Source organism: Callithrix jacchus, chromosome 10 (genome assembly GCF_049354715.1).
Source record: "Callithrix jacchus isolate 240 chromosome 10, calJac240_pri, whole genome shotgun sequence".
Taxonomy (NCBI): Eukaryota; Metazoa; Chordata; class Mammalia; order Primates; family Cebidae; genus Callithrix; species Callithrix jacchus.
In genome coordinates, this window is record NC_133511.1 from 2903914 (window position 1) to 2920794 (window position 16881).

General features: G+C 40.5%; 1 protein-coding gene across 1 annotated transcript; it reads right to left on the bottom strand.

Annotated features, from left to right (window-relative positions):
- Positions 1–1044: 1044 nt before the first annotated feature.
- Positions 1045–13009, bottom strand: MMP12 (matrix metallopeptidase 12). Its single transcript, XM_002754352.7, has 10 exons — positions 12863–13009; positions 11085–11332; positions 10035–10183; positions 9825–9950; positions 6179–6340; positions 5548–5671; positions 4596–4729; positions 4060–4219; positions 2441–2544; positions 1045–1504 (listed from the first exon to the last, which is right to left on the bottom strand). The coding sequence occupies exons 1-10, from the start codon at positions 12962–12964 to the stop codon at positions 1404–1406; spliced, it is 1410 nt and encodes a 469-aa protein (XP_002754398.3). The 5' UTR covers positions 12965–13009; the 3' UTR covers positions 1045–1403.
- Between the last annotated feature and the right edge of the window lie 3872 nt (positions 13010–16881).

The following is a 16881-nucleotide window of genomic DNA, read 5'->3' on the forward strand; positions in this document are numbered from 1 at the left end:
CTTGAGTTAAGAATGGATCTGAGCACACTGGCTCATGCCTGGAAACCCAGCATTTTGGGAGGCCTAGATGGAGTGGATCACTTGAGGTCAGGAGTTCAAGACTAGCCTGGCCAACATAGTGAGACCCCCATCTCTACTAAAAATACAAAAATTAGCCGGGTATAGTGGCGGGCACTTGTGATCCCAGCTACTTGGGAGGCTGAGGTGGGAGAATCGCTTGAACCCATGAGGCAGTGGTTGCAGTGAACTGAGATCATGCCATTGCACTTCAGCCTGGGTGGCAGAGTGAGACTCCATTTCAAAAAAAAAAAAAAATAGATCTAAGACATGAAGGACAAAGAGCTCCATCTCCCTCTAGATACTTTCTGAGCCTCACATTTTTCCTGATTTCAGCTCATTCCACTAGCCAAAAATGATCATCCAACTTGAAAAGTTTCTGCATCAATCAACAATAATTTACCAATAAATTTAAAAGTGAGAAGCATTCCACAAACCCCTAAGCTGTAAGTGAGAGCTCTACAATGTATACAACCCAGAAGAAAGGGGGACTATGTGTCGGTTAGTGGAGAAAATGGGTACAGGACAGGCCACACTACCAGAATGATGTTCTCACCGTGCATTGTGTTGTTTTTCACAATAAACCTATGGGGTGGGTACCTCCTAATTTTATTTGCTCCAAAATTTAAGGAAGCTTAGATTTAATTGGTTGTGAAGGTCACACAGCAATTACACTGTAAGACTTGACTGTGGATTTTACCAGAATGGAAAATTCCCATTTTATCCCTTCTCTCCAGTCTGTGGCCATACTGTATAGGTACTCCTTGGGGTCATGTGCATCCTAGAGGGTGCTTTCTTGCCTTGCGACCAAGGACACAGGTGGTGTTACCCAAGTGATCAAAAGAAATCTAAGCTTTTTTTTCCACTTGCTGTATTCATCCCTCGATATAGTCAGGGAGACTTATTTTTATTTAGGAGTAGATTCAGAGTTATTTTCAAAATACACGTTCTGATTCTCAAGAAAAAATACTTAAAAATGAATGCTTTTAAAAATTATTTTTTATTTGAGCAAAAATATGTATACTTAATTTTAGTTACTCCAGAAGTAATTATAACTTCTCAGTCCAAGGATGTTAGAACCAACTTACAGAGCATGCTCCAAAAAGAATTCTCTTGGCCTTTGAAGGTATCTATTTTTCAAACTCAATAGTAGAGTCAAGAAAAAATTGACAATTAGAGTTTTCAAAATTAAAAAATATTACATATTTTATATAATAATTTATGGTTTATAGATTTTATTTTATTATATGTATCTCTATGTAGTGGTACACTGAGGACATAGCAAATATACAATAAATACTTATTAAACTAAAGTGAAATGACGAAAACCATTAATTACACTATTTCTAACAACCAAACCAGCTATTGTGTTTCAGTCTTTTGGTGACACGTTGAGATAGGAAATCATATTCAAATTGATTAGCTCCTTGGAAGAAATAGTAGTATCCTGAAAATGAAAACAAATTAAATAGTTTAATTTCCTTCCTGTAGTTCTTTAAAAAAAACCAACAACAACATAGATCTGTTTTCATAGACTGTCTGGATTAGATGACCTATGGGCTTGGCTCCTGCCCTTAACTGCAGCATTTTGGGAGGCTCAGATGGGAAGACTGCCTGAGGCCAGGAGTTTGAGATCAGCCTGGCCAAGACCACAAGACCCCATCTCTGTTTTTAAATCAAAACATAACAAATAAAAAAATGATGAGATGTGATTTGAGACTATACATGTTGGGGACCCTTGGGCTGTGTGTCATGCCCCCCAGGCATCTACCTACAGCCAGTCATACTCCAGGTAGAGGATTCATGAGACAGGATGTTGGGCCCAGGTGGGGTACACAGGGGCCTTGATGGAGGAAACAACACTAGGGAGGGGAGGGAATACAAATGAAAAATCTGGGCCCATGAACACTTGTGTAGGCTGGTCTTGTTTGAAGACATACGACACAAACTAGAGTTTCTCTCAACCCACCTTGGTCCTCAGTCCATGAGGGCCTATGAGGGCAGAAGGGACTACAGTGCCAGTGTAGGAAAGGGTGAGATGCCAGACTGCCTGAGTCTTGGCTGCCATGGGCTTGTCTGCACATACTGTGTGGCTGATGAGCTCAAAGGAAATTCCAGAGACTCAGGAACATGGGAAATAGCAACAGGGGCATTCCCGCCGCCTGCCAGGCAACCCTGGGAATACACCGCTTGTGCCACTGGCCCCTGCTCATTCCAGCTCTCCTCTTAAGAGCCACGCACTGTGTGAGCTTTTCCTTGTGGCCCTGTGGGGAGCTGCAGAGACCTGTCCCTTTCCAGTTTGGAGCCCTGTTCTCTAATCTTAGAGGATTTATAGTTTTGAAATGGGATTTCCAGTATCTTCATGGTTTTCTCAACTACTTACTGTTTTTAGAAAAGACTGCATCAATTTTATGCCCAGTTACTGGAAAGTTCTTGGTAATCAGTTTGGGATAGCCAGGGTCCATTGACTGTCTCCTCTCATCATACCTGAGCAAAGAAGTGACCAGCAGGCACTGAATCAGAAAGTGGCTTTCCTGACACGCACCACAAACCCACCTTCTCTACTGAAGGGCTCTTCCCAAAAGGGCTTAAGTTGTTCTAATGAAGAACACCAAGGACCTAAACAGTTCACTGATTTCCTCTAAGTCCCTTTAGAACTCAAACCTGTGTTTCCTGACTCTGGTTAAGTTTTTCCCACTACCGCATGATACTTCCACCAGTGCTTGGTCCTGCTTTGCAGAGTCCGGCATGGAAGGTGATCTGGCTGCAGCATTTGCCCCAGTGACCAGTTCTTCAGCTGCCTGTCATTGCCTCCTTTTCAAAGCTTTCCACTGAGACAAAAATACCCATTTTCCCCAAGAAGATCGTAAACAGGTCACGGGACTAAGAGCCAGGGAACCAAAGGGTTTTACACACACACGTTCAGGAGAAATGGAAAATAAACCCTTTTATATCTAGGCTCTGTGGTCAGGTCCTAGTTTCTCTCTTAAATTCTCTTTTACCAGCAAGTGAAAAGAGTTTTGTTTCTCTCTAGACTTCCAAGTGGCAACTGAATCTAACCGTGACCTTGTTTTCATTCAGTTTGGTTCTCTAAGTATTTCTGGCATGTTTTACACTCTCTCGCTGGCCCTTAAGGGGAAACTCCTGGGCCAAGAAGAAGCAGAAAACTAAACAGAGCCACTGTTCAGAGTTGAAATGTCAGGGTTCATAATAACGGGCTACAGCAAACCACACCCTTTGTACACTCTTTGGAAAGTGTTGTTTGCTATGATCAAGTTTTGTTTCTCAAACAGGGCTAAGAGTTGGTGGTCAAGTTCAAGTCATAAGCATGAGGTATTCAATTGGAATTGGATGTTGAGTTTTAAATGTTTAAGAAAAAATAATTATTGTAAATGTAAGCTTAACATACACATCTTGTCTCACGTCAACCAGGCAAGCAATCTAGGAAATGACTGGGTCATTCAGAAGAAGGAATAGAGAATCCTCTCCTTCAAAATTTAGGCACTTGAGACAAAAGAGATAGACACTCAAATGAGCTCCTATCTTCACTTGACCAGGGTCTGACTTTCTTTTAAGGAAGACCTTGCCAGACCTCCTGTCATTTAGAGGATAATTTCCTCATTTTGTCGTTTGAATCTAGTGATTATAGAAAGGAGTCTGAAAATCCATACATCCTCCAAACTGACTGTAGGTTGAATCCTCAGTCTTGTACATGTATGACACTATTTTCCAATGTGCTTCCATTATGATGAATAACATGACATTTTATTTAAAGTATTTTTTTAAAAAAAAAACACATTATCTACTATCTCATATATCAGAAAGCAAGAATGTAAATAACCAGGTTGACGAAAACTATTTCAGTCCTATATTCTCTTAATCTCTCTCCCTGGAAGGTCAAGGAGCTTTGGGAACTCGCACAGAAAAGGTGCTTACTGGAAACCCCCGTCCCATGCCTGTTTCACAATCTGAGGGGTCAAATGACCAACCATTAGAGCTCACCTCCAATACTGGTTATCTATAAAGAAGTAGGTCTTATGTAAACGTGGGTTATAAACGGCTGCGTCAATTTTTTTCACAAAGTTAGGGAAACCAAAAGAACGTATGCTCTTAGGATAATTTGGCTGTGGTCTTAAATTGCTAATTAACCAGTATCTGTCATCTGTGAAGACAAAGAAAAAGGGTACATTTGAATTATACAGAAAGAGTAATAAGAAAATATCGATTTACTACAAACAACATAATTCCTCTCCCACAGTTATAAAATGTATTGCTTATTTATCTTGAACATAGTCTATTTTCTATGGTTCCTATGGTGTTTTTTTTCACAACTATTACTATTTTATAGTTTACAAACTTCTTCCGAAAGTTGTATGTATTACTTAGGTATTCAGGCTATTTTAGCTCATAGTTCAGAGCCGCCATTAATACAATCCAGAGTGCTTTTTGGTCTATATCTGTTAAAAGGCATTAATCTCTTCCTGATTTGTTATTTTCCTGGAAGTAGACTCAATGACAAAGCTAAAGATTAGAATTACCTTTAAAAAGAAAAACTTGATTTCTGGCTTCAATTTCATAAGCGGCTTCAATGCTAGATGGCAAGGTTGGCCATAAGGAAGAAATTAAACTAACACTGGCCTTTGGCCTCTGAGGAGATGTCGTCAAGAGGAACCTGGCGTGAAACACATTTGACATGCATTTAAAAACAATGCAGACTCAAGAACCACGGCACGTGAATGGGAAGGACCTGCGAAACGGCCCAGTGTTTCTTCCCATTGTCTTCACATTCTGTTCCGTGGCTGTCTCATGTCCATGGACCCACAAGAAAATAATATTAATCAACTCTGCTAATAAAAATGATTTTAACAAGTAACCTGATACACAGAAATACCCTGGAGCTTGGAATCCAGGGATCTAAGCTTCTGGCCTGACCCTGCAACCCACTCACCAGTTTCGTAACCTCAAGGAAGTCACCTAAGCTCAAGTGTCTCAGTCTTATAATCTCAAAAATGGGAAATATTTGTCCTACCTGACAAATGTTAATCTTCCTAATTCTCCCTCCTTGCCACCAATACCTGCTTCAGTCTGTGTTCTAAGGAAGAATCCATAAGTTATCCTGGAATTCTCTCCTCCATAACTGAGAAATCAAGCCTCTTGCAGAGGTGCTTTTTACAGTCTTAGTTTCAGACCTCACCATTTTTATCTATGATTCATATAGTCTGGCTTCTGTTTCCCATCTTCTAATTTCCCATCCCAGATTCCTACTGCAAATCCTTTTTTACACACCGGTGTTCTAGCGAAAACACAAATGTCATCACACCTGTCTTCCTGCTTCAAAACCTTTAAGATCTCATTGCCTAGGGAATCCAGTCCAAGTCCTTGCTTACAAGTTTCATCTACTTCATTTTCAATTATTTTCCACTGTTCTCTGATTTTAAAAAATGTAAAGGCAGAAACGTGAATATTAGTTAGATGTGAAAATGATCCTACCTGTCTTTGAAGAAAAAGATCTTATCACCCATTGTAGTGACAGCATCAAAACTCAAATTGGGGTCACAGGGTGCTGGTTTAGAATTGTCAGGCTTTGGCAGGGGTTGGTACTCTTTTGGACCTCCTGAAAATACATTTTAAGAAGCATTAGAAAACAAAATCTGCATTTTAGTTCAGAGGAGGAAGAACTGTTATTTTTAAATACTAAATTTTCTTAATGAGCATTGTATCAAAATCAATTTAAGTATTTTATAACACTTACAGGAAGCATGAAGTAAGGTGTTTTTATCCATATGGTTGCAATATCATGGAGGAAGAAAATCTGATTATCTTTACTTTCCTTTTAAAATAAATTATTTAATATGCAGGTCCTCTTCAATAAGGCAATGGTATCTTGGTTAGAAAGAACACCAGACTTGAGACCTCTGGTTCTGCCTCTGGCTCTGACATTAACATGCTAGGTCTCTTGTCCTCATCTAAAATGAAGATAACACCTGTGTCGCCTACCTCATGGGGTTTTTATGGAGTTCAAAAGTTATATATTAAAGTTTTATCCAAATATAGATATTGTTAGACTATTCCTAAGAGTGAGTATCTTTATATGGCAAAATGATAAATAAATTCAACCCACCATAGAGTGACTGAATGCCACGTATGTCATCAGCAGAGAGGCGAAATGTGCTGACATCAACATATTTGTAGGTGGGGAACATGATGGCATTTGGGTCACTGGAATGGTCCAGACCTAAGGCGTGGCCAATCTCATGAACAGCAACGAGGAACAAATTCGTGCCTAAGAAGAAACCAATCAAAAGACAGAAAGCTGTGAAATGCCTTATCATCTTGGACAATATCACAACATCTGACACAGTGAAAAAGAAACATTTAAGAATCTTTTACTTATTTCTATACCCTTTTGAATAGGGTTTCTCAACCTCAGCGCTACTGACATTATAGGCCAGTAGTCTGGGATGTCCTGTGTTACAGATGTTTAGAAATCTCAGGCTTTACCCCCAACTGCAAGTAGCAAATCCCTTTTTAGTTTTGACAACAAAAAATGTCTCCAGACGTTGTCAAATGTCCCTCTGGGGACAAATTGCCTTTGGATAAGGACTGCTTTACTAGTAGACAAATAAAATATATTCTGTTGTAAAAATTTCTGGAATAGCTCACAGCTACCTTCAAAAGTTTTCATTGCTTCTGAATAATTCTCAAGTCTCATGACTCAATTCTGGTTTTACTCTTCATGAAGCTTTACTAGATATAGCAATCGTCTTTTCCTAAACCCAAATATAAGGCTATCATTAAGCTTCAGGTGCCGTGAGTCACCAAGAAATGTAACACATTATGTGTGATTCTCACACAACTGAAAGAAAGCCGCCGTGCTCTCCATTACAGATGAGGAAACAGTGTCAGTAAGATTAACCAAATTAAGTGCTTGAGCCAAGATTTAAATCCAAATTTCTTGGCTCTAATGTTCATGCTTTTACTACACATGATTCTAAATAAAATTAAAGAGTCTGTATGACTCAAGGAAAGAATGTAAAAAAACAAAGAAAAAAGAGAAAAAATAATTCTTTAAAAAGTCTATACTTATAATTTAGACGTATTTGGACTAGCAAGTTACAGTGTTTTCTGTCTTTTCTTCTGAGCCCCATTCAGAATTCGTCATTTTTATCTATGATTAAAATAGCCTGTCTTTAATATCTGTCTTTTCGAGTCCCATAAGAACTCCTTGTTAGTTTTCGTGGTACGTCCTAGAGAATGCACCTTTGTAGGTAAGAGAAAAGAGAGAGGTATGTCCCTTCTCTCAAATGTCTCAATTTGCACACTGTTTGAAACTTCCTGACTAACGTTTTTGTTTTCTAGTCCAATGCCTTCATTTTTGTCTTCTTCAATGACAAAATTGTAGTTCAGAAGAACTGACTTCCCCAGAGTCACACGTCAATTAGCTGCAGAATCTGACCTTGAAATACTCTCCTGTACCCAAGTGAAAGTCTGCACCTCCCTCTTGGAGAGTGTCTAGATACAAATCTTCAAGAACTTTCTGTATAATGGGTCCAGCAAAGTTTTTACAATTTAGCCAAACCTGAATTTATCCTTTTCCCAATTCCTATAAAATGCCTATGAGCCACCACCATCGATCCTCATCTCAAAATAGTGGATTTATGTTTGTATTCTGTTTCTCAGGAGATTGTGTGCTCAAGGGTAGGATTGTGTCCTTTTCATCTCTGTACTCAAATAGCCTCATTACCCCATACCGTAATTAAATAGGTCAGCAAGCATTAACCTATTCGTTTATTTAATTTACTGAGTAAAAGAAAACAGGCTGAGGCTGGATTCAGTGGCTTATCCCTGTAATCCCAGCACTTTGGGAGGCCGAGGCAGACAGGTCACCTGCAGTTAGGAGTTTGGGAGCAGCCTGGCCAACATGGCGAAACCCCGTCTCCACTAAAAAAAAAAAAATTAGCCATATGTGGTGGACAGGACCTGTAATCCCAGCTAGTGGGGAGGCTGAAGTAGAAGTGCCTGAGCCCTGGAGGCGGAGGTTGCAGTGAGCCGAGATCGAACCTCCGCACTCCAGCCTGGGTGACAGAGCAAGACTCCATCTCAGAAACAAACCACAAGCAAACAAACAACAAGAAAACAGGCTGAAAATCAGCATTTTAAGTTATAATTGTCATAAATAACTTGATTTTTTTGAAAGCATTGAATCAATCCAATTAAAAAATAAGGCAACACGGACAGATGGAAAATACTGGGCTAAGAGGTAGGAATGCATGTTCTGGCCCAGTTTTTCCACAAACTAGCCGTGAAGCTTCTCTCGGTCTCAATTTCCTTTACCTGGAGAAAGCTGCATTAAATTACTCTTCTAAGGTTCATTAGAATTCCAAAACAGTTTTTGAGACTAACTAGCACAAGAATCCTAAGATGAAGGGGTTACAGTCCCCCAATAACCTTGGGTAACATTTAGGCACATGTACCGTGTCTGGCTGAGGATTTGCAGTTCAGCAAGTCCTAATCCTACGTGATCTGTCTTTTGACGGTATAAAAGTCCTCTTCTCATGGAAAACTCTAAGCCTTAGGCTACCTGTTGGACTGAAACAGTCCTTCTGGTGGACACAGTATCTAAAAAATACTGACATTCAACATGTGCAGTATCACCCAGAGAGGGGGATGGCGAGTAGAGAATACCCTTGATGTCTTTCTCCCCTTTTACTTTCCACGTGAGGGGGTCACAGAATCTAAAACTTCCAGTGGAAGAATTAAAAAGGCTTCTGACGTGATGGCTAGGATTTTCCCATGCTAGTGATTCCCCTAAATAACAGGAGAGTTCAGTTAACCCCATGTCAACTATCTGAAGGGGTTAATAAGTTACAGTCCTTCTATAAATGCTCCCAAGGGGTTAAGTAGTCGGTTAAGCATTCTGAAGGTTTTATCCCAAGGCCACATGAGAATACATGACTGTATAATCTTTTGTTTCTCTATAGGAATATCTAGATTCTCTATGACTTTTTCTTTCTTGTTCACTATGAATCTAAGAAATTGTCAGCATATTATAAATTATACAGATGACCATCTTATCCTCTGATTATTGGTAAACACAGAATTAGTATGTGTTTGCTTTTGAGTTTATGGATTTCACTGTCAAAAACTAATCACCTAGTCTGCGCACAGTGGCTCACACCTGTAATCCTAGCGCTTTGGGAGGCTGGGACAGGAGAATCTCTTGAGGCAACATAGCAAGATCCTGTCCCTACAAAAATAAAAAAATTAGCTAGGCGGATAGCACACACCTGTGGTCCAAGCTACTAGGGAGGCTGGAGTGGAAGGATTGCTTGAACCCAGAAGTTCAAAGCTATAGTGAGTTCGCATCATGACACCTCATGCCAGCCTAAGTGACAGAGCAAGACCTTGTCACAAAAACAAACAAACAAAAATCCGTAATCGCATAAATAACAGCTTTTACCTTTTCATATTATGCTGCTTAAGGTTCCTTTGAGTTTATACTGATGAACCAGCTCATAGTTCATAGAATCTTTATAGATTGTGAGAGTGAATCTTCAAGATGATCTAGTTTAATATCCTCAATTTACAGAGGGTGAAATCGAGGCCCATACGAAGTGTTAAATTTGATTTAGAGGCAAAATTATAATCAGAGCAAGATTTTTCATCATGTAATCATTTGTCACCATGTGGCCTTTTGAAACCAGGATTTTGAATTTGTTAGGGTTTTTGTTGTTTTCCTTTCCTGTTTGCTTAGTTTTTTTGCCCACCTTTGGAATTTATAGTCCAGAATTCATCCTCATCAAAATGTGTATCCCCTCCAATGCCATATCCAGGTCCAAAAGCGTGGGCTATGACTCCACCTCTGCCATCGAAAGCATTGTAGTCTCCATGAGCTTTTGGAAAAGGAAAGAAAATTAGTCCTTCTGTGCATCCTATAGATCATGCCAAATGACAAAGATGAAGTACAAGTTCTCTACCTCCACTTGCAAAAAACATCACAATGTCAGCCACGCCTGCGTTCGTCTTGCTGAATTTCAAGGGGGTAACGTGACTCCACACTTGGAAAGCTTTCTGGATTGCGTAGTCAACATCCTTACGGTTCATGTCAGGTGTATAATTCTGGATGCTTTACCAGCAAAAGGAGAGAACAAATGTATGGAAAGCACATGTTAACTTTGTCTTATACACCTTCATTTTTGCTAGCACGATTGGAAGATGCATCGTTTCATAAATCAAGAGTCCAGATTTTAAAACTTGCTTCATTAAGTGCAGAAAGCTTTTTCCTTGGACAAGTTCCTTCTTAACCAAAATCCAACTTACATTCTTCTTGTTTAAAACTCACAGATCATTAGGGTAAAGGATTTGCTTTCATAGAAGCTTATGCTTTTTGCTCCTCCTCCCAGATTTCGCATTTATCCATCTTGACTACTCTATAAACTTCCCCCTGTCTCTTGTTTATAGTAAGTTAGTTTGATTCTCTATCTGCAGCTTTTTAAATCTGCTTTGGACTGGCAAGCCAAACCACTCACCCCTGAGTGAACAATTCTTCCTTCTAAAGAAAATAATTCTTTTTTTTTTTTTTGAGATGGAATTTCACAGGCTGGAGCCCAGTGGCATGACCACAGCTCACTGCAGACTCTACCTCCTGAGTTCAAGCGATTCTCTCACCTCAGGCTCCCAAGTAGCTGGGAATACAGGTGCATACCACCACACCTGGCACTACAGGTGCATACCACCACACCTGGCTAATTTTTGTATTTTTAGTAGAGATACGATTTCACCATGCTGGCCATTATGGTCTCGATCTCTTGATTTTGTGATCTGCCCACCTCGGCCTCCCAAAGTGCTGGGATGACGGGTGAGCCACTGTGCCCGGTCGAGAAAATGAATTTTAACAGAGATAGTGTTAACAATTGAGGGAGTTTACTTTATCTACTTCCAGATTCAGGGTTGTGTCTAACTGGTACAGGTTAGGAGTCAGACCTGTGGGAAAGTAGAAAACACAGGGCAATATCCACCAACATTACCTGTAGGTGATATAATGTTTCTTCCAAACCGGCCTCCCTGCCATTGTTGTGAAATGATGGACATCGGGGACTCCACATCGAGGTGTGTGCATCATCTCCAGAGTAGATGTGTCCAATCGCCCAGTCACATTCAGCCCCAGGAAGTGCTGCATTTCCTGAATTTTTTCCTCTAGTAAGGTTCTAACGGCTTTCATTTTTGTCACTGGAAGTTTGTTCTTCTCAAGGCCATAAAATTTTTCTAAGTATCTCTGGAAAAAAATCCATTCAGTAATGCAAAATTACACACAGAAAAGTTTCTGTTGGGAGCCCCATGTATGTGACAAAATTGCACACTGACGCTTTCAGACCAGGAATTTTGTACATCTTACAGGTTAGATTAGTATTGCTTGGACAATTATAATGAGAAAAAAAATTGTAATTTTTTGTGCTGTCAAAAATGTGTCAGTTAGCGGCAGTGGCTCAGGCCTATAATCCCAGCATTTTGGGAGGCTGAGACAGGAGGATTGCTTGAGCCCAGGAGTTCAAGACTAGCCTGGGCAACATGGCAAAACCTCCTCTGTCTAAAAAATACAAAAATTATCCCAGAGTATTGGTGCATGCCTGTAGTCCCAGATACTCAGGAGGCTGAGGTGAGAGGATCAGTTGAGCTTGGGAGGTAGAAGCTGCAGTGAGCCATATTCCTGGAATCCCAGTGGAAATATCTTCTTAAAAATTTGTTTATTTTTAAGAGACGGAAGTCTCTCTTGGTCACCCAGGCCGGTCACAGTGGTGCACACCTGTAATCCCAGCACTGAGAGGCCAGGGTGGAAGGACTGCTTGAGCCACGGAGTTCAAGACCACCCTGGGCAACATGGTAAAACCCTGCATCTTATTAGAATACAAGATTAGCTGAGAGTGGTGGCACGTGCCTGTAGTCCCAGCTAGTTGAGAAGATGAGGCAGGAGAATCACCTGAGCCCAAGAGACAGATGTTGCAGTGAGCCAAGATTGTGCCACTGCACTGTAGTCTGGGTATCAGCATAAAACCCTGTCTCAAAAAATATACATTTTTATTAATATTATTATAAGTTGGGATACAAATTTCTTGCTTAAAAACTCAAAGCTAAACAAAGTAGACAACTATGATAAATTCAGTGTTACAATAATCTTAGAGAATAGGGAGACCGAACTCTTTTAATTAAGGAAAAGAAACTAAGAATTGAAAAAAGAAATCCATTAAAAATGCTATAAAGATGGGCCCAGCATAGTGGCTCATGCCTATAATCCTATCACTTTGGGAGGCTGAGGCAGAGGATTGCTTGAGCCCAAAAGTTACAGACCAGCCTGGGCAACATAGTGGGACCCCATCTCCATTAAAAAAAAAAGCTATAAAGATGTATCTGAGATGACTGAGGGTAGAGGAAATATGCTTAGATTATTACGGCAGCCTGAGGTGGTTATATTATTGAAACCATTGTTCAGATCTCAGATTATTAACTGGCATTTAATGACTAGTGTAAAATACCATAACAGAAGTGAACTCCAATTATATTGAATGGAAATTTCTTGGCCAAAGGATTTTAGAAGGCATGAGTTAGTTCTGTTGCCAATATCATAACACTCCTTCAAAACCAATTCCTCTTTTTTATATTCTTCTTTGGCAAAGAAAATGTTAATACTGAAAGCAGACAGCCTCCTGGACCAGTTTTCAACTGGTACTTCGAACAAACAAAGTGGTTAATGCAGTAAATCTTAGAAGACAAACATCAGGCCAATAAACGCTGTAGTGTCTGTACTTACTTCACCAAATAGCTCGTTGTCTTTTTCCAGGCTCGTAGAGCTGTTCAGGGGAAGAGCTCCGGAAGCTGTGGCCTGCAGGAGCAGGAGCAGAAGAAACTTCATTGTAACCTTCTAAGTGGATCAACTCAGTTTACTCTGTTCCTTTCTGGCCTAAGTCCCTGAAATGTTCCTCTTTATATACCTCTTAGGCCAGGCTCTGTGAATGTGAATCCTGTGAGTGACTCATAGTTGATATCATCCTTTGATTTATCTCAAAAACATGCAAAGAAAGCATGACCTCATTTGACCAACAATGGGTCAATTAGCATCTAGTCCATCACTCAAGCAATACAGAGTATATATAATCAAAATGATAAATAAGCCCCTACTTCCACCTGTTCTACAAAATATCCCCTTGCAAAAGAAATAGCAAGCAATTAAAAGAGAAAGAGGACTTAAAATATATTTTCTTAAAGCCTGGTATTCTTGATTTTCATTCTAATACTTTCCTTATATTCATTAGAGATAAAATAAATTTTTAAACTAAATTTTGAAAGATTAGCTAAAATCCTTTTGCTGGAGTAGACAGATAGGGTCTAAACTGAATCTAGCTCCCCAGAGAAATGTGATACAGAGTTTTCACATGTAGCAAAGAAAAGTTTGTCATATCGCGATACTTCAATGTGTGTTCCACGTGTTGTCCCAGCTTAGATTCTGATTCTATGACTTAACATCTTCAGACATCTGAGCTGAAGCCCAGTCCCAACTGGGTACCTGGATAGATTCCGGAGGCAAACTTTCCTACCTCCTGGATTGCCTAGGTTGGTAGGATGCGGGTTAACTCTTTTCAACTTTAACAGATGGGAAACGTTTACCTCTGGAATCTACCTGCCCATCACCTCAGCTTCCTTCCCCCTTGACCTAATTGTCTCATTGCACAGAACGTGCCTCTTACTCAATAGAGAATATTTAAGCACTAAAAACATTAACCAGTCAAGCAATAAAATTCCAAAGGGAATTGCAAGCAGGGGTGCTGCAGTGTGAGGATAGATTCTACTGAACACCCCTTCAAATCACACCACAAGTTTCCTGCCTCCTGGTTGTAGAGGGACAATATGGTCGGTGTGGTAGGGGACACATAACAGTGTGTTATGATTTAGTCATTGCTCACCTCTGTGGCCAGGGAAACAGTCTGTTGGCTGCTTGAGTGACGCTTACAGAAAAGGAGAAAAATATAGAAAAAAAATAATTATCTAATTTAAAGATTATTTTGCCTAACTCTTGCAGAGAGCTATGCAGATTCTTTCTGATCTGTTCTCCTCTCTCTAGCCGTTGGTTTGTTTTCTCTGAGTATTTAACCTACAAATACAGCTGGTCATTCCCTTATGAGAATGTCATCGTTGATGACACAAAGTTTAACAGACTTGCTTTCTGTGATCTAAATAATATCTCTAAATCCAAATCACTTGGCTTTATAAATGTTTTCCAGAAAATTGTTATCAATCCTCTGGCAAGATGCCACATCAGACCAGGTGAAACTGGTGTCATGGGTCACTGACTGACCTGGTAATGTGGAGTGGAGTGCAGGCTACTTCATGAGGAGTGCATTCTCAATGTGGGTGATAACACCCCCAGCTGGGTGAAAAGTTGGTCATCAAGGGCAATCAAAGAATCTTTTTTGTGTATAAAAGACAGATATGCATACAACACATGAGCAGATAGACAGTTTATCTCTGCTTTTAAATCTGTATGGGGGAATCTCTAAAGTGTCTACAAAGCCTCTTTATCAGGAGTAGTAATAAATGTTGAAAAACCCTGATCTGTGTATTACAAAGGAAACGGAACCAACATTTATGGAAAGGCTTTAACTGCTGCCAGCTGTTTCATGCAGTCTTATTTAATCCTCACAGTAGTCATGTATGGATGAGGAAACTGAACTCAAATAACTTACCCAAAGCCACACAACTAGTAGGTCGCATAGCTGAGGTTTGAGGCCAAGTCTGTTTCCAAAGCCTTGCTGTTTCCATTAAACCAGGCTGCAAAGTCAAAGTCAGTTCAGAGATGCTTGAGTCATTCTCTCTACCCTCAGATATTTACCTTGCTGTTAGAGAGCAAGGACAGGAAAATAAACAGTTCACTGACAGTGCGTATGTATCCGTCATCACATTGTCTCTGCCTCATAATGTACGGTACAGGACAAATTAATTTGTCTAAGTCCACACAAGTGGCTAAGATGGCTCTAAACATTCTGCTTTGGGCCAATTCCTGGGGAGCCCTAGCAGCACAAGGCACCTTAGAAGCAGGGCACTGCTCAGGTCATGGCAGAGGAGGAGATGGAAGAAATTTGTCTTCCAGAAAATGGATGACCACTGCTACCACCCTGGGAACCCAGATTCACCTACAATATTCCTAGGACTGTCTACTTACTCTTGGCACCTGCAGGAGCAAAGGGGACAGCATGGCTGTAACTAAGAAGCATGAAAGTGTGTATCACAGAATTATTTTTGTAGTGTTTACAGTAATAAGATACTCATAGAACTTGGAGGGGTGCCTCACACCTGTAGTCCCAGCTACACAGGAGGCCAAGGTGGGAGGATCCCTTTGGCCAGGAGTTTGAGGCCAGCCTGGGCACCATGGCAAGACCTATCTTTTTTTTTTTTAAGATATTCATATGACCCAAATTTGAAGAAAGATCAAAATGACAAAATGAACTGTGTTGTAACAGTAAGTCAGGAGAGGGTCAGGATGTCTCCTCAAGCAATTGACTTCCCTTTTCTGAATTTCCATTTCTTCATCCATAAAAGGAAAAGGTGAACTAGCAGCAGTTTTCTTCCTCCGTGGACAGACTCTTGGTGTGGGAAAGGGATTTCTTCGTGTCTCTTGGAAGAATTCTTCCCTCTGATTCTTGCTGATGACATACTTAGATTTGCACAAATGACTGCAGGTGACTGTATCAGGGATATACCCTGAAATGTCCTAGTGTCTGGCTAAAGAAGGAAAAAATATAATTGGGTCTTAGCTACTTTTGGAAGCTTCGTGCTATCAAATCTGCCTTATGATAAGGAAGCTCCTCACAGCAGTTTCTCATGAGGAACTCTAAAGTCAGCTACTTCTGCGCTACTTTCTTCTGCACACAGAGCGTGGCCAGTGACCTCTTGATTCTTGATTTCCTCAGTGTGGCCCCTGGAAGCCATGTCTCTGCTGGGACCCTCAGCTTCCAATCTGAGCCTTTGTCAGAATCATTTCATACTCCTTTCTACCACAGGAGAGAGATCTGGGCAGATAGGTGATCTTGCTCCTCATCCCCTTTACCAACCTCTTTGAGGTTTGCCTGAGTGCAGTAAAGGAAGATAGCAATCATTGACCCCTCAATGTGTGTCAGGCCGTAGACCAAAAACTTTTCCCTATTATTTAATGGAATCCTTGTAACAACCCTTTTCCAGTAGCCACCATTGTTATTCCAATTTTATAAACAAGAAATTAAGTGTTAAAGAGATTGAAGTGATTTCCCGAGGCCATACAGTGTCAGAGCTAAGATTCCAAGGCAGTTCATCTTGACTCCAAGGGCTCAGCTGGTAATCACCTCGGCGTTCCACGGCTGCCCAGTGGTCTTGATCTCCTCACACTTGACCTATCTGGGACACTTGGTGAGACAAGACCTAGAGAGAATCAAAATGTGGGTGTAGTATCCTATTTTTATTTCCAGTGAAGGCATTCTTTAACTTCTTTGTATCTTTAGCCCCCTTTTTTTTCCCCTGTATCTCACACCCTACACTCTCAGAGACTTCCTGCCAATCTTCCAAGATCAGATTCCTTCTTGCTGCGGTTAAGACCAGTTCTGGTGGGAGTGTAAATTAGTCCAACCATTGTGGAAGACAGTGTGGCGATTCCTCAAGGCCTTAGAAATAGAAATTCCATTTGACCCAGCAATCCCATTACTGGGTATATGTCCAGAGGATTATAAATTGTTCTACTATAAGGACATAGGTACACGAATGTTCATTGCAGCACTGTTTACAATAGCAAAGACATGGAACCAA